Source organism: Prionailurus bengalensis, chromosome B4 (assembly GCF_016509475.1).
Source record: "Prionailurus bengalensis isolate Pbe53 chromosome B4, Fcat_Pben_1.1_paternal_pri, whole genome shotgun sequence".
Classification (NCBI taxonomy): Eukaryota; Metazoa; Chordata; class Mammalia; order Carnivora; family Felidae; genus Prionailurus; species Prionailurus bengalensis.
The window spans coordinates 72,426,011-72,451,297 of record NC_057358.1 but is presented as its reverse complement, the minus strand read 5'-3'; the positions used below and the strand labels follow the sequence as shown (position 1 = coordinate 72,451,297).

General features: G+C 40.9%; 1 protein-coding gene across 2 annotated transcripts in view; it reads right to left on the bottom strand.

Moving 5' to 3' along the window:
• Window positions 1–505: 505 nt before the first annotated feature.
• Window positions 506–25,287, bottom strand: part of ANO6 (anoctamin 6) — a 199,484-nt gene continuing 174,702 nt past the window's right edge. For both annotated transcript variants that reach the window (XM_043563491.1, XM_043563490.1), the window contains 5 exons: window positions 23,057–23,187; window positions 15,257–15,462; window positions 10,613–10,815; window positions 9,034–9,139; window positions 506–3,750 (listed from right to left, as the gene is read on the bottom strand). In XM_043563491.1, the coding sequence (XP_043419426.1) occupies window positions 3,544–3,750; window positions 9,034–9,139; window positions 10,613–10,815; window positions 15,257–15,462; window positions 23,057–23,187 (853 nt within the window). In that variant the 3' untranslated portion in view covers window positions 506–3,543. The remainder of the gene's footprint in view (window positions 3,751–9,033; window positions 9,140–10,612; window positions 10,816–15,256; window positions 15,463–23,056; window positions 23,188–25,287) is intronic.

Sequence of the window (25,287 nt, the reverse complement as noted above, 5' to 3'; positions counted from 1 at the left end):
GTTGTACAGGATAAAAACATTGATTTTTATAATGAGATGTTCATTTTCTTTTCTGTAATTTCCCTTTCTGTACCCAGGGCCACAGCAGGTTCAGAGCCTTTCTGGGATTATTAGCGACTTGCCCTCTCTGAGGGGCACTGTCCCCTGCAATCATGGTTTAGCATACAGAAGCCAACTTTATGTATTTAGAGAAAAATGCCTCTTCCTCCTTGCTGATGCAGCCTGACTCCGGCGTACCTGGTGTGGTGAGCAGAGGTGGGCTGGTTTTCAGCTCCCACCTGGTCTCAGGCTTGGTATCCTGGGCAGGGCTCAATCCCAACAACTGGTTTTTAGCAGTTGTGGCTGAAAACCCACACCCAATTTTTTTCCCAGAAAAATCATGTTTAAAGTAAGTGTAGGCTGTGAAAAATATCATTTACACAAAAGCACACATTTGTTATCTAGGTGATGATTGAGATATATATGCTCTCCTTAAAAACATGAAGACAGAGTAGACCACAGTGCTGTTTTTAAAAACGAATTTACTAAAATGCTTATAATTATAAAAGAATATTAAAATGCACAGAAATTCACAAAACATTACAAACTTTACATCTTATGCCACAGTGTATGAAAGCATCATGTATATTTCAGTTCTACTTTCGTTAAGCTGTTCATACATTTTAAGTTTTCAAACATCTTAACATATAATAGGCACAATGAGAAAATGGTACAAGCAGTGTTTCAATAACAGAGCACATTCTGCCCATCCCCCCCACCATGTGAATTAATGTTTTCTGAAATCCAAGATGCACCCACAGATAATTACAAGGGAAGGCATTTGGTGACGGTTTACAAGATGGCCTTGCTTAGTTTTCAAACAAAAACGATAGCTTTCCCTTTCTATTGACACATCTAAAATATTTGAGGGATATTTAAAGGAAAATCTCCTGAGTATTTTGGTCTAATGCCTCAATCTGTTAAAATTCACAGGCATTACAAAAGGATATACAATGAAATGTTCTCTAGTGGTTAACACTGGGCAGGTCTAGGGCCAGGTATTCTTTTCACAGGGGCACTGTCGCACACCCCCTTTTTCTTAGGGTGCTGCTGCTTACATTTACAGACCCAGCCCAGTGACTGCCTGCAGACACAGTCCCACATTTGTCTTCACACTGACAAGTCAGCACTAGAGTTCCATTAACACTGTCGGTGTCACAGGTGACCCCGGATCCCCACTACCTCGCCGCTTAGGGGACTATTGGCAGTGTCACACGTATTTTCTGCCTTTAAAAATGTAGAGTTTTTTCCCCTCCTGTCCACAAAAGCACATTTTAAACTATGAAGGCAATTTACGAAAGATGGTTTATGAAAAACACACATGCACACTTTTTAAAGTTCTAGTTTATTTACAAGGAGATAAGGCAAAAAACATTTCCTTCTCTATGCTCCCATAAACAGTGAGTAGTTGGCAAATCCAACACAAGGAGATAGTCCTGCGCTTCAAAGAGCTGAGGTACTAGGGGCAGAAGTGACACCACTTTCAGGAGCAGTGTCACAGGTGAGCAGGGAAAGGAACAGCTGCACCCAGTCTGGGCGGGACGAGAAGCCCGGACGAAACTCCTTTCTTACTCCCTGTGCAGTCAGAGCGCGTGCGGCCTGTTGTGAGCACTCGTTCACATTGTTAACATGATCAAGAAAGTTAGTGAAATGTTGTCCCTTGTCCGTTGGGACAATGCAAAAGTCCAGGATACTGCTTTATGAATCCTACATAGTGATTTTGGTTTCTGGGTCTGTTTGAACATTCATGGCAGGCACTTAGAATCGTGACCTTGAGTTAAGCAGCTCTATTATATCGAGCCTCTAAATCTGCTCGCTGCAACAGGTTTCCTTTTCCTCTGCTGCTGGGATGGAGTGGCTCGGCTCCTATGGCACTTGGGCATGTAGCAGCACCCCAGTGGGTGGCAGTCCACCCGGTAAGAACCCAGTGCCAGACACCCTCTCTTACACCCGGCACTCCCCCGTTACCAGTCAAGGGTGAGCGGTGCGGCCCCGCGTCCTGTCCGGAGCCTACCAGAGGGCCTTGCACCTGAAAGGCAGTAAAGCACAGTAAAGACTGCTGAGTTGAACCACCTGAAGGCAAGATGTGCGTGGTGCAGGCATTCAGCGGGAAGTTACGTGCAGCTCAGGGAAGGGGTTGTGACCAAACCGCGGCCTGAGGGAGGCTGGAAGCTCAAATCAACACCAGAGTGTCTCTTCCGGATTGGGAGTGATGCGGGTCTATCCCTGCCTCTCTCCTCTCCCCACCACTCCCCTGGTGCGTGCAGTTACAGACAAGTTACTGGGCTGGGAACAAGGGAGTGGAGGCTGCAGGGAACCACCTTCACCATGGCACATGCTTTGGTATGCTCATCACTTGGATACCCGGAATCCTTGTGGAAAAGGCGCTCCCCACGCAGGGAACCCCGAGCGCCTCACAATTAGGGCACCGGTTGTACTGTGAAGCGCGTGTGCACAGCGCCCTCATGTCACAGTGGCTGCACAGTGAGCGGTTCCTGGCGATGCCGGTGATCTGTGATGCTGTACCTTCTGGATCTAATGCATAAAAGGAAACTGGTGGCAGACTGATGGGCTTGTCCTTCCGGACCATTATGTTGATAAAAATGTAATTTTAAGAAACTACGTATCTTTAGAAGAGGTACATTAATTATTCTGGTCAATGAGAGTTACAATTCTATTTGAATCTATAACTTTCCCTACTTTTGTCATCTGACTCCCTTGAGATCTGCAAAGCAGTCAACACTGATTAGGCACAGAATGTTCTAAGAGTGCTCCTGGAAGATAAAAAGTGTCACTGAGGATTAGCACAAATACACTTCAGAACCTTGCTATCTTTATTCCGATCCATTAAGTGTGTTTCTTTGAGATGAAAAGATAGGCCAAATTGGAGACGGAAACTATTTCCTCTTACTAAGTGAGGTTTCGTTTTCTGTAGGGATGTGCTAACACACCGACATATTGTGAATTCTTGAGTCTATCTGCCACTTAATATGGCATTCAAACTGAAATTCTGAGTTAGCTATTTTTAATCACACAAAGGGAAGCATGTCTCGTCTTTAACAAAAGTACTGTAAGGGAAAGAGAACTCTGGCACAGATTTGGCTAAGTGAAGAAATGAAACACTGCCTTAAAGGGGACCATGTGCTTGAGAACAGAAAGAAATGAAAATAATCAGACGGAGGGACAGAAATCCATTCTGCTTCAGAAGGGGTAGTTTTTAAGCACACGAAGAGACTTTTTCTGTGTTACTGAAATTCAAATTTATCAAAAAAGGGTAACATTTCTGGTTTTCCAGGTGATTAGTTTTATGCACTTCTTGATCTAAGTTTCGCACTTTCCAGTTCCTGCGTGGCTGGCTGAAACCGAAAAATAATCTATATGAAAATGGCAATAGCTAAGACTCCTATTTGCCAAAGTGTTTTCACTCAGACATCCTCATTAGTGATTCATAATATATTCTGACAGAGTTAAATTCTGTAAAGTGCTTCTCAGAACATAAAGCTCTTATTCTAATTTGGGTCGTAAATTGTTATCTACCACTTCCACCATCCTCTCAGCTATGACCCCCATATTTTTTGTCACATCTTTGAGGTGATTCTCGTGAAGAAGCTTTTGCGTTAGGTATTTTTCTCTCTTGATTTTGCTCTTCGTGCTTTTGGATACATCTGGAATTGCATAGGAGATAAAAAACTTCACAGAGTAGATGATGTGCTGTGGGAGAGAAGAAGAAAAAGGTCAGCCGCAACAAAATGGAGGGGAACCCAGAGTTCCTTCCATTGCAGCTCATCTGGCAGCAGATCTGGACACGGGGCTGGGCATTCTACAGACATATCCAATCTCTCCCGCGCGATGTGCCTCCACCCACGAGCTCCATTGTTACTTTAAAAATTGCAAGAATACTATTTGATATGTAGAAGATAATGTGTCTAATGTCTCTGACACTCACCATGACACTGCCAATGCTGTAGTATTTTTGGAGACGTTCCTTTCCTAGCTCATTCCGGGAGCTCTTCCCCAAAGGTTAACACTACCCTGTGTGTGAGTATATCTGTATCATCTTATTTTTGAGAACGAGCTTAACAAATATGTATATATCCCATAGGAATATATTGTTTAGTCTTGTTTGATTTGAGCTTTATAAAAAAGTATGGCAGTCTTTGGAAAATTGTTTTTTCATTTTAAAACTAGTTTCTAAGATTCATCAGTGTTATTGTACATTAACTATAGTCCATTCATTACCAATTCTGCTTAATATTCTGTTTGCATACGCTATAATTTATCCATTCCCCCATCAAAACGTATTGCGCTTGTTTCTAGTGTTTGTATTAGAGAAATGATGTTGGGAATGTTTGTGCACTTGGATTCTGGAGGATATCTGTGAGAGTTTCTCAAGGGCATGACCTAGGAGTATAACTGCCAAGACTCTAGGTTACATGAATGTTTAAATTTCCAAGATGGTACCAAAGTATTTTCCAAACCAGTTAAACCAGCTTCCACACCCACCAGCAGTGTGTGATAGTTTCATTTGCTCTCTATTTTTTTTAAGTTTTAAAAAATGTTTATTTTTGAGAGAGACAGAACACGAGCAGGAGAGGGGCAGAGAGAGAGAGGGAGACACAGAATCTGAAGCAGGCTCCAGGCTCTGAGCTGTCAGCACAGAGCCCGATGCAGGACTTGAACTCATGAACTGTGAGATCATGACCTAAGCCCATGTCAGATGCTTAACTGACTGAGCTACCCAGGCGCCCCTTGCTGTATATTCTTGACAGCACTTGTCATCATTTTTTTTTTTAAACCAACACAGAGATTATAAAATGGGCTTTCACTTTGGTCTTACTTTACATTTCCCTGATGACTAATGACGTTGAAGACTTTTTTATTTGTTCAGTACTCACAAGTCTCTGACCTAGCAAGGAGATAGATAAGATACAATAAACAGAGTTAAACATAAATAAGTTGTACACGGTGTTAAAGTGGTAAGAGTTTCTGTGTTACATGGGAGGCAAATTTCATATAGATTTCATACAGATTAGTCTGGATTTGCCTCAATGAGCAAAGACTTTAAGGAGGTGAGGGAAACAGCCATGCAGAAATCAAGAGGCAAGACATTCGAAGCAGAGGCAACAGCCAGTGCAGAGTCTATGTGACGAAAGCCTACAAGCTATATTTCAAGTAATGGCAAGGCAGGAGTGGAGCGGGTGAGGAAAGGTGACTTGAGAGTGATAACAGAGCTTGGCTAGACTGTGTGAGGCCTTGCGTGTCACAGTGAGGACTTTGGCTTTTACTCCGTGACATATGAAGGCAGTAGGGAGCCCAGTTAGCAGACTGTGGCCATAAGTCAGGCCAAAAATGGCCTAATTACCAACCTGGTGGTAGCAGCAGAGTTGGTAAGAAGTGTTCAGATCTGTGATGTACTTTCAAAGGAAAAGCCAACAGGACTGTATGTGGAGTAAGTGGGGAGACTCCCAAGAATTCTGAGCAAGCAGTGACATGGAACTGCCATGACTGGGAGGGGGCAGACTCACTGTGGACAGAACATTTAGGGCAGGACAGAGAGAACATTCCAACTGAATTTAAGAAAATATGGGCACTTGGGGCAGTAGATTTATGTGTTAGATATCCAAGCAGAAAGGTCAAGTGGGCATTTGGATTCACGGGTTGAGTTCAGAAGAGAGGTGTTCCGGAGATATCTATATATCTACATACATATATTGTGAGTCACTGGCATATAGATGGCATTTAAAGCCAACGGACTGCATGAGATCATCAAGGCTGTGAGGAGAGAGAAAAGATGACAACCAAGGAATGAGCCCCAGGATCACTAAGAGAAGGAAGGGACTAGCAATGCAATTAAGAAGGGACTTAAGGTAAGAGAAAAGGCAAAAAAAAAAAAAAAAAAGTGTTTTCCTGGGAGCCAAGTGAGGAGTAACAGTAACTTCAAGGAAGAGAGAATGATCAGCTTGTGTGTCAAATGCTTCGATACACTAGGTAATATGAGGGTGGAGAATATTCGAGATGAGAGGTACTAGTGTGTCTCAATTATGGCAATTATACAGTGAAGAGGCAAACAATATTGTGGGCAAGAGAGGTTTTTATTTTCTATCTATTTCTGAGGTAGGTAATATTTATAGGTAGGTGGATTTTCTACGTTACGTCACCCTGATATTTCTGGGATAAACCAATGTGGTCTGATGTCACCTTTAAGAAGTAGATTGCTAGATGCTGGGGCACCTGGGTGGCTCAGTCAGTTAGGTGTCCGACTCTTGACCTTGGCTCAGGACATGGTTTCATGGTTAGTGGGATTGAGCCCTGCATCAAGCTCTGTGCTGGCAGCACAGAGCCTGCTTTAGATTCTTGCCTTCCCCCCTGCTTGCACGCATGCTCTCTCTCACTCGCTCTGAAAATAAATAAACTTAAAAGAAGTATATTGCTAGATTCAATTGGCGCATTTTAGGAAGATCTTTGCGTCTATGTAATGAGTGAGACTGGTTTAGAATTTCCCTTTCTCTTTCTCCTGTCTGATTTTAAGATGTATAAGGAGTTGGAGAGTGTTTCCGCTTTCTAATCTCTGGAGGAAACGAAAACGATCTGTTCTAGGAAGTATGGTATTGCTCTCCTGTAAAACCATATGGCCTAGTGTTTTCGTTATGGAAAGATTTTTCAGTAACTCAGAGTTTTGCTATAATTCTAGGTTTACAGTTATCTTCTTTAGCATTTTGAAGAGATTCGACTACTCTCTTCTCACCTCTGTGTTGCTGTTACAGTCTACTCTCACTCCAATGATAATTTTCCTGATCAGTCATCTGTCCTTGTTCTCTGGGCACTTTTATGATCTTATCTTTGGTGAGCTGCACTTCTGTCCCAATCTGTGGAAGCACGGATTTCTGTATTCTTCTTGATGTCTGTTGTGCTTTCTGCTCTGTTCACAGACACCTGTCATTTATTTGGGAAGAATTTGAGCCATTAACTCTTCAAATTGCCTCTCCTCTATGATCCATGGTTTTTTTTCTTCTGTGAATCTTGTGAAAATTGCTTAATCTCTTTTCTGTATTTTCCACTTTCTTCTCTCCCTGTGAGGTGTTGGGAATAATTTTTTTCAGACCTATCTCCCAATTCATTCTGTTTTCAAACTTCTGTTTAATGCATATGTTAATATTTTTCATTTCAACTATATATTTTTCAAAATTGCCTAGTACTTTTTTAGTTTCTTATTGTTTGCTCATTTTTGAACCTGTCATTTCTTTGTTTAAACGTGGTCATTCCTTATCTGATAACAGATACTCTTGAAGTTATTGAGGGTCCAAATTAGTTGCTTTTCTTTTTTTGGCTGAATCTCACTCCTGGTTTTCCTTATTTCCCCTGGTTATTGTTGATCTTTGGAAGTTCATATTTGATTATTTCAATCTGAGAAAAAACTGTGGTCTAAATTGAGGACACTTTTTTTCTGCGGAGAATATACACATTTCCTTCTACGATGAGGCAAACTGAGCCCTTTGGGGGCCCCTGGATGAATCCAAGAGTCTCTAGCTCAGCTGGTCCACCTCACTTCTGACCCACTGCTGGGTCTCCTGAGCCTGTAGATGGCATCACTGATAACCGCACTTGTTCTATTTTGACCACCACACCTTTCCCCCTCCTCTTTGTGGATTCTCCTTCCTTCCAGTGAGTTCAAAAGTGCAAAGGACATTTTCTTTTCTCATTAAAAAAACCCTTTATACTCATTTCATTATTAGCTGGAAATCACAGGAGTTAGAATATCAGCCCAGGGGACAGACACAAAGGGGAAGCGCAGTGCTTCCCCAACAGGTCTCTGCTCCACAGGTGGCCAGTGGGGGTGGAGGCAGGCCTGGGCATTTACGTGTGACGGGTGGGCCTGGCTGCTAGGGCTCAGCGGTCCTCCTCGTCCAGGGACTCTGAGGCCACCTGCACCCTCGCTCGCTCCCACACTCCCTGGCGGCGTGCGTCCAGATGGGGGCCCTCCCACATGCCGACATCGTGTAATGGCTCTTCCCGGGAGCCACACCACGGCCCCTCCTCGAAGTTTCTGTCCTTCTTCCTGTTCCTTGTCCTCCCTGCTCTCCCCCTTCTGGGAGATTTAAGCTTATTCTAAATGTCTTGTAGTGAAATGGCCCCTCACGGTATCTAGTCAAACCTGATATCAGAAGCAGCAGTGTAAATACTTTGGCAACTCCATATTTGAATATAAACTAGTGATTCTTGCTGATATAGCAGATACTACAGGAAACCACTGATGCTGGTGAGCTAATGATGAATTGTTTCTTCTTCTGTTGATGTTTGTTTAATAGCTACCAAACAATACTAGAAAAATTGTCAAAGCCAGGCAGGCAGCCTATCCCACACTTTTTTCTTGCTAACAGATTCTCATTTTGTTCAGAGCAAACCAAATACCTCCTGCCCCAGCCTATTTTACTGCTGGGAGGAACCGTGAGCTCTAGTTATTGCCAGTGTGATACAGGTGGAAGTCTGCTCTGAAGGCTTCTGGAAAAGCATTTTCTTTGCTGATACAAAGGAACAGATACAGCTAGCCTCACCTTTCTTTCTCCTTACTGTCTAGAACACAAATGTGTTCTCTGGAGCTGTAGCACTCATGCTGCTGCCATAATGTGATGTGCCCTGAGAAAGTTTCTCGAGAGCAGAGATCACATCTTAGTAGTCTTAAATAAGACCCTTCACAGTCCATCATGCAGCCCCTGTGCCCCAAATTAAAAAAAAAAAAAAAGGCACTCAATACTGAATTGAGAGGGACTGAATCCCCTTAGCAAACATGCGCTCACCTTTTCAAGCAGACAGACAATTTCATTTTATTAGAGCATTATGGGCATTCTCATGTTAAATTTGATTAATACATGTCCTAAACTAATTATTAGCAAGAGATAAGAATGTATTTGAAGTCAGAGTTGGCAACACTGAATGCCAACAAAAGGTCTGCAAATATACTACCTTATCGACTATTTCAAAGTAGACGTCTCCTACCTCCATGACAATGATAAAAGCCAACTTGGCTGCAATCACGTGCCAGTAATAGATGTTGTGTTTATACTCTTGTGGGTGTCCAGGTGGGTACCGGAAATCACGATACCTGGAAACAAAATGGAAGGATATAAGGAGATAATTCTTCTTGACTAACTACTGTAAGCAAGGGCCCATTTCAAAAGAGGTCATATTTAATACAATGCTCTTTTAAGTTGGACATCATATAAATTTTCTCAGAGTTTAATTTGCTGACAAAATCCTGAAATAACTACTCCCGTAATACTTCACTTAACATAAGATAGTAATGATGTATTCCATCTATGTGAAAACAAACAAAAGTGTTAACATTGTTTTTTGCCAGTTTCATCCTTGCTTTCTCAAAAGAGTATAACTAAAACGATTCAGCGTATTTTCAGAAACAGGTTTATAAATTTATTTATATAACGTATCCTCAGGCTTCACTCAGCCACATGCGATCTCTCTCTGTAAAGAGTAGCACCCATCTGCTTGTTACACTTTTCAAACTCTTGTCCTTATGAGATGTCATGTGCTACTGCTGTTGGTGTCTTCCCTCAGGTAGCACATCTCAAATTTCCTACCTGTAATCTATTTGACCTAGAAGAGTCTAACAACTGTTTAGAATTATGTCAAGTAAAAGTAAGCAGATTTGACGTGGGATTCTCAAGAGGCTCTACAGTGTGTAAATTTGAAACACTTATTTGGGGCTTTTTTCTGGTTTCTTGGTTGTGTTGCTGAGAATTTGAACCAGAAAAGGGTTTGAGGAGTTGAGCTAAATGAGTATTTAGAGCCTCTTCTGGGTTAAGACTATGATTTAAAAAACAAACTCTTGGGGCACCTGGGTGGCTCAGTTGGTTAAGCATCTGACTGGTTCAGGTCATGATCTCACAGTCCGTGAGTTCAAGCCCCATGTCAGGCTCTGTGCTGACAGCTCAGAGCCTGGAGCCTGCTTCAGATTCTGTCTCCCTCTTTCTGCCCCTCTCTCAAAAAATAAACATTAAAAAAAATTTTTTTAAAGGATTTTAAAAAACAAACTCTATGACCTATAGTGAACAAACTATCAATTAGTGATTTACTTGACATCTACTGACTACAGTTGACCTTACCGGCCATTACAATCAATGCAGAGAGCTCGGAATACTTTCAGAGAATACTTCTGGGCTAGGCTGAGGTATTTACATTTCTCATTTTTGTATTTCTTGAAGTGAGAGTGATAGTTTGTCATCACTAAATACATCAGGTTGTGCTTGGATAACAGATTCGTCATACCAACTGAAAGAACTTGTTTTTTGGAACTCCTTGCATTTCCTAATTTCTAAGATACAAACAAAACTTTTCTCTCGGATCAGTATCCCTGTAATCATTTGAAACCCTCATCTTTATATCATGTTTTATTGTTTCATTTGAAAGTTCTGACCTCTGTCTGTATTAACTTTTAGATCTTTTCCTTTTTTAAGTTTGGCTGAAAAAAAATGTCTCCAGCAATTTTATTTAGAATTACATTATAATAAAAGTCCTTTAAAAGATGAAGTGCATTTTTAAACATGTCAGCAGAACTTGCCTGCATGTGGTATGTTTTTCAAGCCCAGAATATGGATTTCCTTTGCTTCTGTTTTTGAAGTCTGCGATGTTGAAGTAGGAAAGAGTGTTGTTGATGTATCCCTCCATGGTGTAGTGGGTGTGGTCCCCATAGGGAGGGACGGAGAAGGACCAGTAATACACCAGGCGGGGGATCATGTCTGATGTGAAAGCGATGATCATGGCCTATATTGGGAGGAAAACAGTAAGGGGACATTAATTTAGAGCCTTTATAGCTATGGTTAACAAATGTGCCAGAATTATAGTTTCATCAGTTGATTTTTTTTTTTAAATTGAAAGATTCAGAAACTTTAATTCTTTCCTGTCTAATGGACGTAGATAGTGAATGTCCTAAAGTCTTTGAGCAGCTGCTTTAAAGAATAGTTACTTCCTCTTGTCTTTAGTTCAAATAAGGGCTGTCCAGAAGTCCACCTACAATTGGAAAGCAAAGGCTGGCAAGTTGCCTGTTTCTTTTTTTTTTTTTTAATGTTTATTTATTTTTGAGACAGAGAGAGACAGCATGAACGGGGGAGGGTCAGAGAGAGGGAGACACAGAATCTGAAACAGGCTCCAGGCTCTGAGCTGTCAGCACAGAGCCCGACACGGGTTCGAAATCAAGGACTGTGAGATTATGACCTGAGCTGAGGTCGGCCACTTAACCGACTGAGCCACCCAGGTGCCCCAAGTTGCCTGTTTCTTAAGTACAGCAAGAATAATTGTAGACCATCGTATCCTGGATAACTCGAGTTGCTTGCATATATTATATATAAATTAGATTTTCATAAATTAGAATATTATACAATTCAATCAATCTTGGAACTCTACTAGATATAATTTTCAGCTCTCTTTTATGATTTAGAAGACCGTTTTGTAGAAGTAATATTAGGGTCAATATTATAATAATTTGGCCTTATACAATTCCTTTGTAGAATTTATAATTGATATAAAACTGATCTTTTAAATCCCTTGACTCTTAAAAATAGAATATAAATTGAATAAAATATATTTCCTTGATCTAATAATGGTCTTCAAATTCATACTTTTTCCCCTAGAGTGTCTTGATTTATTTATACAAGTCAACCTATAGTCTCATTTTAAACTCTCAGTATATACTTATGTATGTTGCTTCATTAGAAAACAAGAATTTTTTAAATTAACTTTAAAATGTAGGAAGCAAGAAAGTATACTGGAGTTATTTCATTCACATAGTCAAATGTATGCCTATTTTATAAGATCTAGTGTCTAGGGGCGCCTGGGTGGCTCAGTCGGTTGGGCGTCTGACTTCGGCTCAGGTCATGATCTTGCGGTCGGTGAGTTCAAGCCCTGCGTTGGGCTCTGTGCTGACAGCTCAGAGCCTGGAGCCTGTTTTGGATTCTGTATCTCCCTCTCTCTCTCTCTGACCTTCCCCCATTCATGCTCTGTCTCTCTCTGTCTCAAAAATGAATAAACGTAAAAAAAAAAAAAATTAAAAAAGAAAGATCTAGTGTCTAAGCTTCTAAGCTTCAAAAAGGCTAACTGGACAAAGTTATGAACATTATCATAGTTATGTTCTCAAATTAAAGGAATAAATATAGGTCAATTTTAAACGTGGGCCTGTGTCTGGCAGACCTCTATTAGGATGCAAAGCTATTATGAATTACATGAATTTTCTCTAAAATTCTTTAATTTGGGCTTTAAACTCTCCAATGTGTAAAACTGGCTTGAAGGAAGGAGCAAGTAAGGAATATACTTAAATCCATATTCTATGTGAATAAACAAAGTTAAACGATTCAGTCATTTATTGAGGCAGAAAGACAGGTTTTTGGCACAACGTGATTTTTAATACTATTCATCTGAACATGTGGTTTAGCTGCAGAGACCACAAGCCAACAAACAAGATCTCAGTCAGAGCAAGAAAAACAACTAAGGGGCTTTTCTATTGCAAAATGACCCCCACTAGTAGACCAGCTTTGTCATTTCCTCCCAAGTGTGCCTGTGTCTGCTTCTGGCTGGTGGAGGGGGGAGGGGGTAAGGCAAGAATATTTTACTTTACCAGATTTGAATAGTTTAAAATTTCCTGTTATCATTTAGCTATAGCTTTTTACAGAATCACCTGCAGATGTGCTCCAGGAAGCTGCAAAAATTCCAACAAGGAAGATAATTCTCTTGTCTTCTGACAAGATATTTTTCCTCCTGAATTGAGCTGCTTTGAGACACGCTGCAAGAGTACAAATAAATGCAGTGTGCTTCATTTCCTATGCTGTTCTGAACACAATTTTCCATTTATATCAAACTAAATTAAAATTGGTCTTCAACGGCAGATACTATGGCCTGATACAACCGTGTCAATTCAGCTTCTTTGCTGGGGACTAGCAGCTTTAAAATGAATGATTCGATGTCCATTCTCATCCCTGGTGGCTATTCTCTTCTTCCTACCGTTAAAAGCTCCCCTATTATGGAAAGTTAGCACTTGAGTGCCCAGTACATTTTGGAGGCACATATTAGGAGTGTGAGGGGATAATTTACATGTTTCATTCTTATAGGCATATATACAAATGTCCACAGAACCTGCATCTTGGAAGCTGTAACAAATCCTAATAATATGGGAAAGAAAAGGATTGTCCATCATTCAATCAATGATCTAAAAAGCAGTTTTCCTACGGTACAATGAAACGATGCCTAAGTTGTAAGAAGAAACAACTACTGGATAAGAACCAGCAGCACCAATTAGCAAGCACACATGTGTCTGTGTGTGTATACACAGACACATCCACACAGAGTAGACCTAGAAACACAGCCAGTACCCCATCTGTGCTAATGGAGTGGAGCCATCCTGGGGATACTAGGAAAAGGTGCCTGACACAAGCAAACCAGAGTGCTGAGGACTGGGCAGTAAGAGTCATTTGAATTTTCTGGCTAGCTGAAGGTCAAACAAAAACCCTTTTAGTTTCAAACCTTGTTGCTAAAATTTTCCTAACGTACACAATTCCACGTTCCTGCCTTGCTTAGTGTTATATAGCATATTTAATGTGACAGATTAATTCTTTCATGATTGTAACACAGTGGACGTTGAAGGTGTGGGTTACTTGGGTGAATGGAAAATGATACAACCTAGCAGTTGTTTTTGTGTGTGTGTGTGTGTGCAATTTGTAACTTTCTCCAAAAAGTAGGGATAACATACAATTCAGATAAATTGAGGGTTCTTGACGGGTGGTGACAGCTGGGTTCCAGATAACTTGCTTTGTTGTGTAAAACTGTAACCACAAGAACTGTAAAATTCTTGTGCCTTTAGTTTAGACACCTGTTGGAAGTCTACACAGAGTCACTATTACTGATGATGGATAATGATGATAAAACAGCAGCAGCTAACGTTCCATGAGGACCAGGCTCTGTGCATTCCATGCATTAACTCACTGAAGTCCTTGGTCATCCTTTATGGTATATAATATTCTTAAAATATGCGATAGGGAATTATTCAATTTACAAACAATAAAATGAAGCTGTGAAGTGTTAAGGCCTGGCCCAAGGTCATGCAGCTGGGAAGCTACAATAACTGACAGGTGGACTGAGAGTCTGGCCTGTGACTGCAATGTTGAGTATGTTCCCTCATCCAGAAGACTGACCCACAGGCACTGAGTTCTGTTCTGTTTCTACAGGTGCTTGTGGGAAAAGACTGGGGACTCAGGGCAAGTGTGGCTTAACTAAGAAATGAAAACTGGGATATCATCTTTTGGGGATTGTCAGTGACCCAGGAGTAAAATGGGTAGTGAACTAAGGGAGGAAATAGCCCTAATTGTAAGCATATTTCTAAGGAAAGTGCTCATCCCCCTGCTGGGCTGGCATGGAAATTGTTCTCCCTGAAAACTCCCTGCTGGCCTGTGTTTTAAAAAAAAGGGGGTGGGGGAGGAGGGTGCGGGGGTGGGCAAAGAGAGACTGCTCAGATTGGTCCAAAATCTATACAGGTTGTTCTGTTCCCTCAGAGCTGGGACACATGCAGGGTATGAGGCTGCTTAGCTAATGACTAGAGGGTGGCCAGCAAAGGCCAAGGGGACAGACGGGGTGGGGAGGAGAGATGGGACCCATCCTAAAGCCCCCCCTCCTTGAAGAACCCTAGGAGACATGATTGGAACACACAAAGTGCGTGAACATACTTCACCATCAAATAGTCAATATTTTAAATTGATAGTTTGGAATATATAGTAAAATATGGTAGAAGGATAGTTCTTATTTGCGGGCAGTAAACACTGTAAGTGGGCAGATGTCTATCTCTATTACAACAGCACTATTGTATAGCTCTTTTTATAGTCGCATCAGGATTAAGAGAGTTGGTACTTACTGTTATTACTATTACTATGTTCCTGTTAAATAAAAACGTTAGCAAATGAGCAATGATAGTATCATGGTCACTCTTAGCAACTGCCTCTGTAAGAGCTCTTGACTTTGTAAATTAATAAATAATTACAAACAATTAAAAACATTAAAAAAATAATCACAATTACAGTTATAACAACTGTTTTTATACAGATGATAGTACCGGCATCTCCCTCCCATTAGAAAAAAATATCAAACATTTGATTCTTTAGGTAGCGACACTAATGCATTTTGGACTTTTCAAGGTCTTTACCCTGCGAAGCCTATGTTTACTCACATTGGTCACCACAGCCAGAATCGCTATTCCTTGCATGATGGGCTGCCAGGCTCCGATGTCTTGGGCTTTTTCTGGAACCATGCGTCTATACTGGGTAGTCATTTTCCATGCGTCCACTCTTATTTCCAATATATTGTTCACCAGAGCCAACAGGGGGGCCAGTGGAAAAGAGGCCACAAATAAGGTGACGAACCCAAACTGAATAACTGTCAATGGAATGGACACACATCATGGAGTGGTGGATGGATGGAAGGACAACATATTTTCCTTTACTCTTACAAAGAAAGAAAAAGGCAAACGAACTAAATCCCAAAGAGAAAAGACATCCATGGTAATAACAATGTTCAACAAAAGACAAATATGAAATCTCTGGAAAGAAGACTAATTATAACCAGTTTCTATCACATGATATAATATACCTAATTATAGGAATATAATACCTAACAGAAATAATAATATACCTAAATATATTAACTTAACAGGAATAATATACCTAAAATCTTTAATCAACTCAAGTTATTTGTTGGTATTAAAGTTGGGACACTCTCAGTATGTTACTCATTCTCTGTTGAAATAACAGAATGTTGGAACATGATTCATGATTTTGGGTTAAAAAAAGAAAAGGAGTATTGTGGAAGTATCTAACAAGTTCAAAAGAAATAAGAAATGTACTTTTGGGAAGGCTATGTGTAGAGAATGTTAGAGGAAATATGCTGCAAATAGGCAAATGAGCAACCTTCCCTGAGTCTGCAAACGCAAGTTGCCATGCCTTCAGAGAATTTGTAATATTATTACAAATCACAGAAATGTATGTGACAAAAGTATCTTAATAAGGCAAGATATAATCCTTCAAGAATTTTTATCTGGAAGTGGTTGCCATCTATGTGGTCATATTAAGTAAATATCCAAGTGAGGGGTTAGAAGTACTTTTCTCCTTGTAATTTAGGTGGCACTGCTATAGATGGGCAGCAGAGATTGGGGCAAGCTGTACCACAGGGAGGTAAAGGTTAAAAATAAGGCCAGAGATCTAAAAGAAATCTTTCAAGTAAACGAGTACAGATATGGGACTAAGGCTGTGAATGCCAGGAAGATTTACAGCCCCTTTACAGCTACTGCTCAGAACAGGGGCAGGGACCAATCAGGCAAGGAAGGGCAAGACTGTGGAGGGGTATGTAGGTAGAAGGAGCTGGCATGCTCTTCTGGTCTGAGAAGCCAGGGTATGCTGCAGAAGAACAGAGAGGGCTGGAAAGATCTGGCAGGTCCACAGGCCAGGCAAGAGCCACCGTCTTCAGGGAAGACAGACAATTACCGGAGTTGATGATATCATAGATGTTGACACCAATGCTTGGTATTATGCTGCTGACTGTGTCTATGCATCACCTACCCCTAAATGAATTCATCTGCCTGCTAGGGGCCAGGCAAGTAATAGAAATGTGTGGAGTGGGTGCAGTCAAATGTGGTAAACTGGCAAGTGCATAGCCTAATGAAATGGAAGGGACTGCACACAGTTGCCATGTTGGAATGAGGGTCCAATGTTGCCTGATCTTATTATTCAAGAGAAGCCAGAAATGAGGACTATGCAAGCAGTCAGCCCAGTTAAAAATCCAAAACAGAAAAGATGTTATTTATAATGACAACAAAAGTATAGACTATTTAGGAAAAAGTTAGTGAGAAATGTTAACAAGGTATGGTAATGGTCTTAAAAAATAAAAACAAATAATGATAAATGAATGAATGGTAGGATGTACCATATGCTTCTTAATTGGGCAGAGTCAAGATGGGGGGACTTATATCAATTTTTTTCTCCAAAGTATAATTTAGAATTCCAATACAAATTCAGTTAGTGATCCCAAATGGGTATTTTTTTTTTTTTTAAAGCTGAAAGAGGATGCTAAAGTTTTCCAAGAAATATACACAAGTACACAAGTAAAATAATGAAAAGGAATGCTTCAACTGACAGGAGAGACAATCTGGAAGAGAATACAATAGGTCTACCTCTGAGAGATTCTAATAATGTATATTATTATGCTCTGGAATTGAAACAGTTTAGAACTAATAGTATGAATTAAACAGAATTGATGTAGATATTCATGGGAGTTTACTATATTATAAAAAGTGATGCTTCAAATCAGTGGATTCAAGTGTTGGAGCAATCAGCTACATCACTGGAAAAAACTGGTATGGAGTCCTCCCTTTTGACATCAAAAGAGAGATGGATTCATTGAAAAATAATGCACCAGAAAAACCAACATGGTATCATCTGTTTTGATATTCAAGCGAGAAGAACTTTCTAAGCTTTGAAATGAAGAACAAAAAAGACCTACCGATTCTGCAAGGAAATAAATACCCAATGTAAAAACAAAAATAATCCTTGTCTAAAACTTTTCCATGACCCTATATTGCTAAAATGCTCTATGCTTACTTCTTCATTTTGAGTTTCTTGAAAAAGTACCTCAACTATTTCTCTGCTTATTCCCTCCTCAAAGCCCTACATCCTGCCACGGCCCTCCCTATGCTCACTATGCAGTGGCTGCAGATTTCAAAGCCAGGGTACATTTTCAGTCCTTATTTGTTTGATTGCTAGGCAGCTTTTGATATGGCCAAACATTTCCCTCTCAGTGGAATGCCTTCCCCCTGACTTCTGTTTTACTTAAATAATTTTAAAAAGCGAAGGTGTGTGTGTGTGCACGCGTGCACATGCGTCCACACGCATGCATGCACATAATTTCTTTTAAACACTACCTGTAGTGGTCCTTCTACCTTTTCCCACTGTGCCAGCAATTAAGTGTGGGTTCAACTCTTTCCTCCCCACCCTGCCCGCTTATTTTGCATTATGCTCCTTTTAGTCAGTGTTCAAATTCCTCTTAAGCAACATTCTCACCTTCTAAGCTTTCCATGTTGGAGTAACTCCCTGCTACATTTCTTCCAACTGTTCTGCTATTCTTCCTTTGTGGATTTCTTTCCCCATTTACCCTTTAAATGCCCCATTTCCCCAGGGCCTAATCATCAATTCTGTGTCTGGCATGCCTGAATCACCCCCAGGGTCTTACCTGTAGCTTCTCTGAGCTCCTGGGGAATCCAACTTTCTAATGGACATTTCTACGGATCCATCCCATGGACACCTCACACTTGAAATATTCAATACTGAACCATTTCCTTGACACCAGCTCCTCTACTCATATTCTTACCTGCACATTCAATCTCCTGGAAATTATCTCACCAATTTTATTCCTCACCTACCATACTAGTTATCTCTTTAGCACTTGTCCAATCTGTCTCCCTGATCTCTATGCCCATACCCACTGCCTCTATTTAGGTGTGGGGATTACCTAGTTGTGTGGGTTACCTGGTGTAGCCTCCCAAAATATCCTTCTCCTACCAAAATATCTTCCATTCTGCTGCCAGAATGATCTGATCTTTGTCAACATAAACATTATATAGCTCTCTTGCTTACAAATATTCCCATGGGTAAGGATAAGTTCATTAAGGAGAAGTTCTAGTTCCCTGGATGAGCACACGAGACCCATTATGACACAGTCCTTGCTTACCTGACATTCCCACCTATGGATCCTTTGTTCTCGCCATACTTTGAACTGGCCAAGCTGTTTCATGTCCTTGTACTTTTAAATGTCCACCTCTTTACATGAAATGTCCATTCCCTTTACCATACTTGAAACAACTTCCATTCACTCTTCAAAATCCAATTCAAATCTCATGTGCTCTAGAAAGTCCCATCTGCATTTACTTTCTTGACAATCCACCAAATACTGACCACCCCTCACTTGGCTCTGTAAGGGCAGGCACCAAGTCTTACTTGTCTTGGTATCCCCAGCAATTGATAAGAGTATTTGGCATAGCAGGTGCTCCATAAATGTTTATCAGATGAATGAATAACGAGGTAGGAGGCCTGCAAAAATGAGGAAATACCAATGCAGGTAGTGGGAGGAAACAGTGGAGATGAGGAAATGGAAGAACACAGGCCTGAGTCCTGGAGAAGTACAGTGGGGTGCTGAGGTGGGGTTAGCACTGGAGAAAGAGGAAAATGGGTGGGCACAAGGAAATGCTAAAGAAGAGTTGGTACTAATTATAGTAAATTAGGTGGAGAAAATAATATATGAAGGTCACTGTTTGAATAGATCTTTGAAAATTAACTTGGAGATGGAGGATGATGAGGTCAAGTTAACAAGGATAGAGGAGGCAGGGCCAGAAACAAACAGGGCCCACTCCATCATTTTCTTGCATTTCATTTATGTCACCCGCCCCCTAGGAAGGCCTCACCAAGTTCACAAGAGACTGGGTGTCTGTGCTGTAAGTACAAAATGGTATCTTCTGGTTTTGAAGCTAGATTTTAGACTGACAGACTATCTCTCTATGTCCTGTGTCTGAATTCTCAGAAGTTAAGACCAGACACCCGGGGAAGCAATTTGGTTAACAGACCAGGGTTACTTTAATAATCTCAAAGGATGGTGGGGAATTCACTAAAGATAACAGAAATTTCGCTCAAAAATAAAACCCAAAAAACATGCCATAAAGAACTTCACTAGTGTTGAATTTGGTAAGTTCTTTATAGATTTTGGAAGCGAACACTTTATCTGATATATCATTTGCAAATATCTTCTCCCATTCTGTTGGTTGCCTTTTAGTTTAATCCAGTGAAGAAATGGGCAAAAGACATGAATAGACACTTCTCCAAGGAAGACATCCAGATGGCCAACCCACACATGAAAAAATGTTCCACGTCACTCATCATCAGGGAAATACAAATCAAAACCACAATGAGATACTACCTCACACCTGTCAGAATGGCTACCATGAATAACTCCGGCAACAACAGATGTTGGCGAGGATGAGGAGAAAGAGGATCTCTTTTGCATTGTTGGTGGGAATGCAAGGTGGTGAAGCCATTCTGGAAAACAGTATGGAGGTTCCTCAAAAAACTAAAAATAGAACTACCCTATGACCCAGCAATTGCACTACAGGCATTTATCCAAGGGATACAGGTGTGCTGTTTCAAAGGGACACATGCACCCCCATGTTTACAGCAGCACTATCAACAACAGCCCAAGTATGGAAAGAGCCCAAATATCCACTGATGGATGAATGGATAAAGAACATGTGGTATATATATATACAATGGAGTATTACTCAGCAATCAAAAAGAATGAAATCTTGCCATTTGCAACTATGTGGATGGAACTGGAGGGTATTATGCAAAGTGAAATTAGAGAATGACAATAATCATTTGACTTTAGTCATATAAGGACTTTAAGAGACAAAACAGATGAACATAAGGGAAGGGAAACAAAAATAATATAAAAACAGGGAGGGGGACGAAACAGAAGAGACTCATAAATATGGAGAACAAACTGAGGGTTACTGGAGGGGTTGTAGAAGGGGGGATGGGCTAAATGGGTAAGGGGCATTAAGGAATCTACTCATGGAATCATTGTTTCACTATATGCTAACTAATTTGGATATAAATTTTAAAAAATAAATAAAACTAAAAAAAAAAAAAAAAGAACTTCACTGGGATGGTGGGGGCAATATTAACGTAAACTCAACTAGCAGTTGTATGTAGGTGTTGAAACTCCAAGCTCAGGTCACTTGAATAAATATCTATGAGTATTAGGTCCAGACAGTGGTGCTCCAGCTGAAGACTGAGAGATGCAAAGGCTTTGTAGCTACCTCGAACAGGATTAGTTAGCCAGGGGACAGGCATACCCACAACCAGATGCCATCAAGGCAGGAACCAAGTACTATTAATGCCTACAGAAAAGAGCAGCAAATCTGTGTGAAAAGCTGAGGGTTACTACTGAGGCTTCGCAGGAGTTCTTCAGGAAGAGAAGAGAATGGTGTTTCAGGCAGAAGGGAGATCTAGTCCCCTCCACTGGGCAGAGGGGACTAGAGCTGGTGGTTGGATACAAGGCTCCAGGCTCATTTGCCAGAAGATGTTTGGTTTCAGCAGCTAGGAGGCATAATTAAGAAGGTAGATGGTGGTGTCATTAATGAATATGGGAAGAAGCAGGAGGAAACTATAATGAGGCCATCGACAAAGGCACTCTATATTTATTTTAGAGGAACAAAAATAATTCAAGAGGCACTTGGAAATTCTCTCTCTCACAAAGTAAAATAACAAAAAATAGTTTCACTCTGGTATTGAATATGGAACAGACTGCTTTCAAAAATTAATTTTTCTAATTCATTAGGTATTATTTAGATAATAGGAAAACAATTCAATAAATCTAAAAAATATCTCTGTAATAGTCGTTATTCTATCCTTTCTTGTAGGGTGGGATGAAGCCGAATTATTTTGTTGGTAACTATTTTAATGAGACTATGAAACTCTAAAAGTCATACCAATTTCTCCCCAAAGCACAACCTTTTCCTATAACTTTTTCTCACAATGCTCTTTATTTGACTAATCAACTACAGAAAAATAACTCTATTTTTTCAAGGTATGTTTTCGGTGCTAAAATAACAAATGATATTCTGCCCCAGAATGTTGTTGTTATTAATGCTGATAATAGCTCCAATAAGAAATATTTACAATTATGATTCATTTTGGAATCAGAGGTAATTTTCTTACAGTTCTTTTGAAAATTAACAGAATAAATAAATAAATAGAGCTTCTACGTTATGTACTGAAGCTACACCCTTAAACGAACCTGGTCCCAAAACCTAACAAAAGCAAAAATGAAATTTAAATCAAACTCCAGGCTGCAAAGTATTGTTGACTGAAGGTGCTACAAGATGAACCTTTCACTCACTGAAAGAAGCAGATGTGTTCCCATGTTTCATGTATATTTTTAAAAGCAATTATTTTATATATAGAATGTGATTTAATAAAAACCATCCTCTATCTGCAGACTTGTAAACAGGAACTGCAAAGGGGTATCTTTGCAAACACACAAACCCCTCTGCATAAATGCACAGCCTGTCAACCAAAATGTTCTGCCTCCTTTCCTAATCCCCTAAGCTGAAAAAAATTATAGTTCAGTGCAATGGTTAGCTGAAAGGGCACAGATCTAAAACACATAAATCGTTAGCCTCCTAATAAGATGTAAGTGTGTTATGCATAATAGAAAAGATGGCGTTTCCTCTGGAAATCTGTTTTGAGATGTGTCCACTTAAAGGCACCTAAGAGCTCAGGGTCAAGTCCAATGAACACAAACAGAGCCCAAGCAAATACTACACAAGTGGACAAAGCATTCAAGAAGGAGGGGACCTGTGCTAACTTCTTAATCCCAAACCAGCAAAATGGTTCTGAATTCAAGCCAGTGATTATCCATGAGGTCAAAGAACCAGGCAGAAACCGTGGGCCAGAAGAAATAGAGATGCTGTTACAGGCAGGTGGGAGGTGTCAGAGGGGAACCCTGTGATCCTGCCTGCCACGAAACAGCATGTGCCTACAGGCTCTCTGTCCAGGCTTGCTTCAATGACTCATTCAGAAGTGTATCGGCCAACAGCTGTGCCTGCGTGGACTCCAGCACAAGCTGAATCACCTCTAATAATAGTTCTGAGTTCATTCTCAGACAACATGGTTAGAGTGCTCTGAGTATGGTGAGGAGGTATCTCAACGAATATTCCAGGCCACTGCTTCGTAATAAATCTTTAGCTTTGTACAACATACATATTGACAAGGATCCACACAGTCACCTTATCTGAAAGCCTGATTGTGTACTTTGATCTAGTGGAGAAAAACATGCTTCTCTTCATTTCAATATGCCAGGTAATTATGTGGGATCGAAAACATACTCCAATCTAATTTTTATATCAACTAAAACTTCAGTAAGGACTTACTCATTTCAAGATATTCATAAAACAATCCCAGTTTGCCCATGGGCTGCAGGTGGTAGTCTTGTTCCCATCGCGGGGCTATCTTTTCTGCTCTGGAAACTGTGCGGCATCGCCCAATCAGGTTCTTGACCCAGCTGTCAAAAAGATCAAACTATCAATTAGAATATTATCCAATTACTTTACAGATATCTCAAGCTAAACACATAATCCTCCTAAGAAATTAATTTCTCAGTTTCATGCTAAATTTCTTTTTGTTCCTTCCTCTTTACCTGATAGTATTTTGAAAAGCAGCACTATGTACTGAGTTTTAAGATCGTAACTGCTATTATTTTTTTCTCCCAGCTCCTTTCCACGTGGACAGTTGATTTTTTAAATGTTTTTATTTTCGAGAGAGAGCGTGCGCGCATGTATGTACATGAGTGGGGCACGAGGGAGACAGAGGATCTGAAGCAGGCTCTGAACTGACACCAGGGCCTGATGTGGGGCTTGAACTCTGGAGCCATGAGATCATGACCTGAGCTGAAGTTGGATGCTCAAATGACTCAGCCACCCAGGTGCCCCATGGACAGTTAGTTTTTAAAAAGACTTTCATTTGATCAACTTTATTTTTTTCCCCCATTTCCCTACCATTAGCCACAATGGTCTTTCCAGAATGAAGCCACCAGAGAAAATAAAATGAAGACAGACATGGTATGCGAGCTGGTAACAGTGCCCTGGAGAAGATCGAAGCAGAGTAAGGAGTGGAGTGTTGGCATTTGTGGTAGGGGAGTGGGGCGGTGGCAGGGAAGGGCTCTCACCAAGAGTGACATTTGAATAAAAATATGAAGAGGCAGAGAGAACAGCAACTACAGGACCCAGAGGCAGGAACAGGCCTCCTACATCTGACAGACAGCATGGAGCCTGGTGTGGTCCAGGCCTAGCAGGAAACCAGGCTGGAAGTTTTGAGGAGTGGGGAGCCTAAGAGACCACTGTGGAGATCTGGGCATTTTCTACTCTGGGGGAAACAGGGAGCCATTGAAGGGCTCTGAGAGAAAAGTGATGTATTTTCATTTTAGATGAAACAGGTCCAAGACCCTAGTTTAAGCTGAAAAAATCAAGGACCAGAGAAGCAAAATGCCTCCTCAAAGTCACAGTGCACAGCTGGCTGAAAACACAGCCTAGTGCTCTGCTCTGTCAGACACTGGCCCCACAGAGTCGTCTCTTGTCTTATATGTTATTTTCTTTCTCAAAGCCTCCAAATAAATGTTTCCCCCTTTTCTATGGCTCTTTTTCCTGAAAATAGATTGAAGTCTGGCAGTGAAATGAGGTGTGCACCTGTAGCCTGAAGAACCGTTGTCCCCTAAGGCAACAGCTGGCTTGTGGTCTACTCATGGAGTTCACCAGAAGAGGCACAACAGCAGCAAAGAATGTCAAATATAAATGTCTGGGCCAAGCTTTGGCTGATTAAACAATATACTTGTACAGATTTCAAATTCAGGAAATGAGAAGGCCTCACGCTACTGTAAAGACAACTGTGTGTGTTGCACGCGCACCTGTGTGGGTGTGCACTCCCCTTGCCCCCCACGGAGATACGTGTTACAAATAGCTCATTATGCTATTAGGTTTCCCACTGCTGGCTGGTCTGTGTCAACTTCACTGACCACTCCCCGAGGTTTACAAAGGGGAGATTTCTCTACAACAGACGGTGCCCCTGGCTTCACAATCTTTTCCCATTTCTTTCTCTTCTATGACATGACGGACACAGCAGGCGGCTGTAGAAAGTGGAGAGGACATGGTCTCAGACACCCCTGAATGTGAATCTACACTTCAATGCTTACTATTTAACTTCAGTCAAGTTCAAATAAAATGGGTGATAAAACCCTGTCGGGATAAAATTCTGTCAGGATTAACTAATTCAGAACAGGTAAAATATTTAGCACATTTCCTAACACACCAAAACCCCCTTCACAGGATTTTCTTTTGTCTAGTACAGGCTAACTGGCTGAGGCCAGGACGACTGTAAATACAGCCTAAGCTACTCAGGATTTTGACTAGGGGACGAAAATGCTTGGATCGGTGGATCTCACGTCAGCACTTCGAATGGCCCAGAATGCTTGTTGCTGGTGCTATTTCCTGTATCCCAACCCGAAGCTCTGGCATCAGTCAAGTCTAAAGCATGGCCTGGGAACCTACAGTTTTACACATGACAGAACCCTTGTGAGGGAGGTGGCATCAACGACGACACATCCATCACC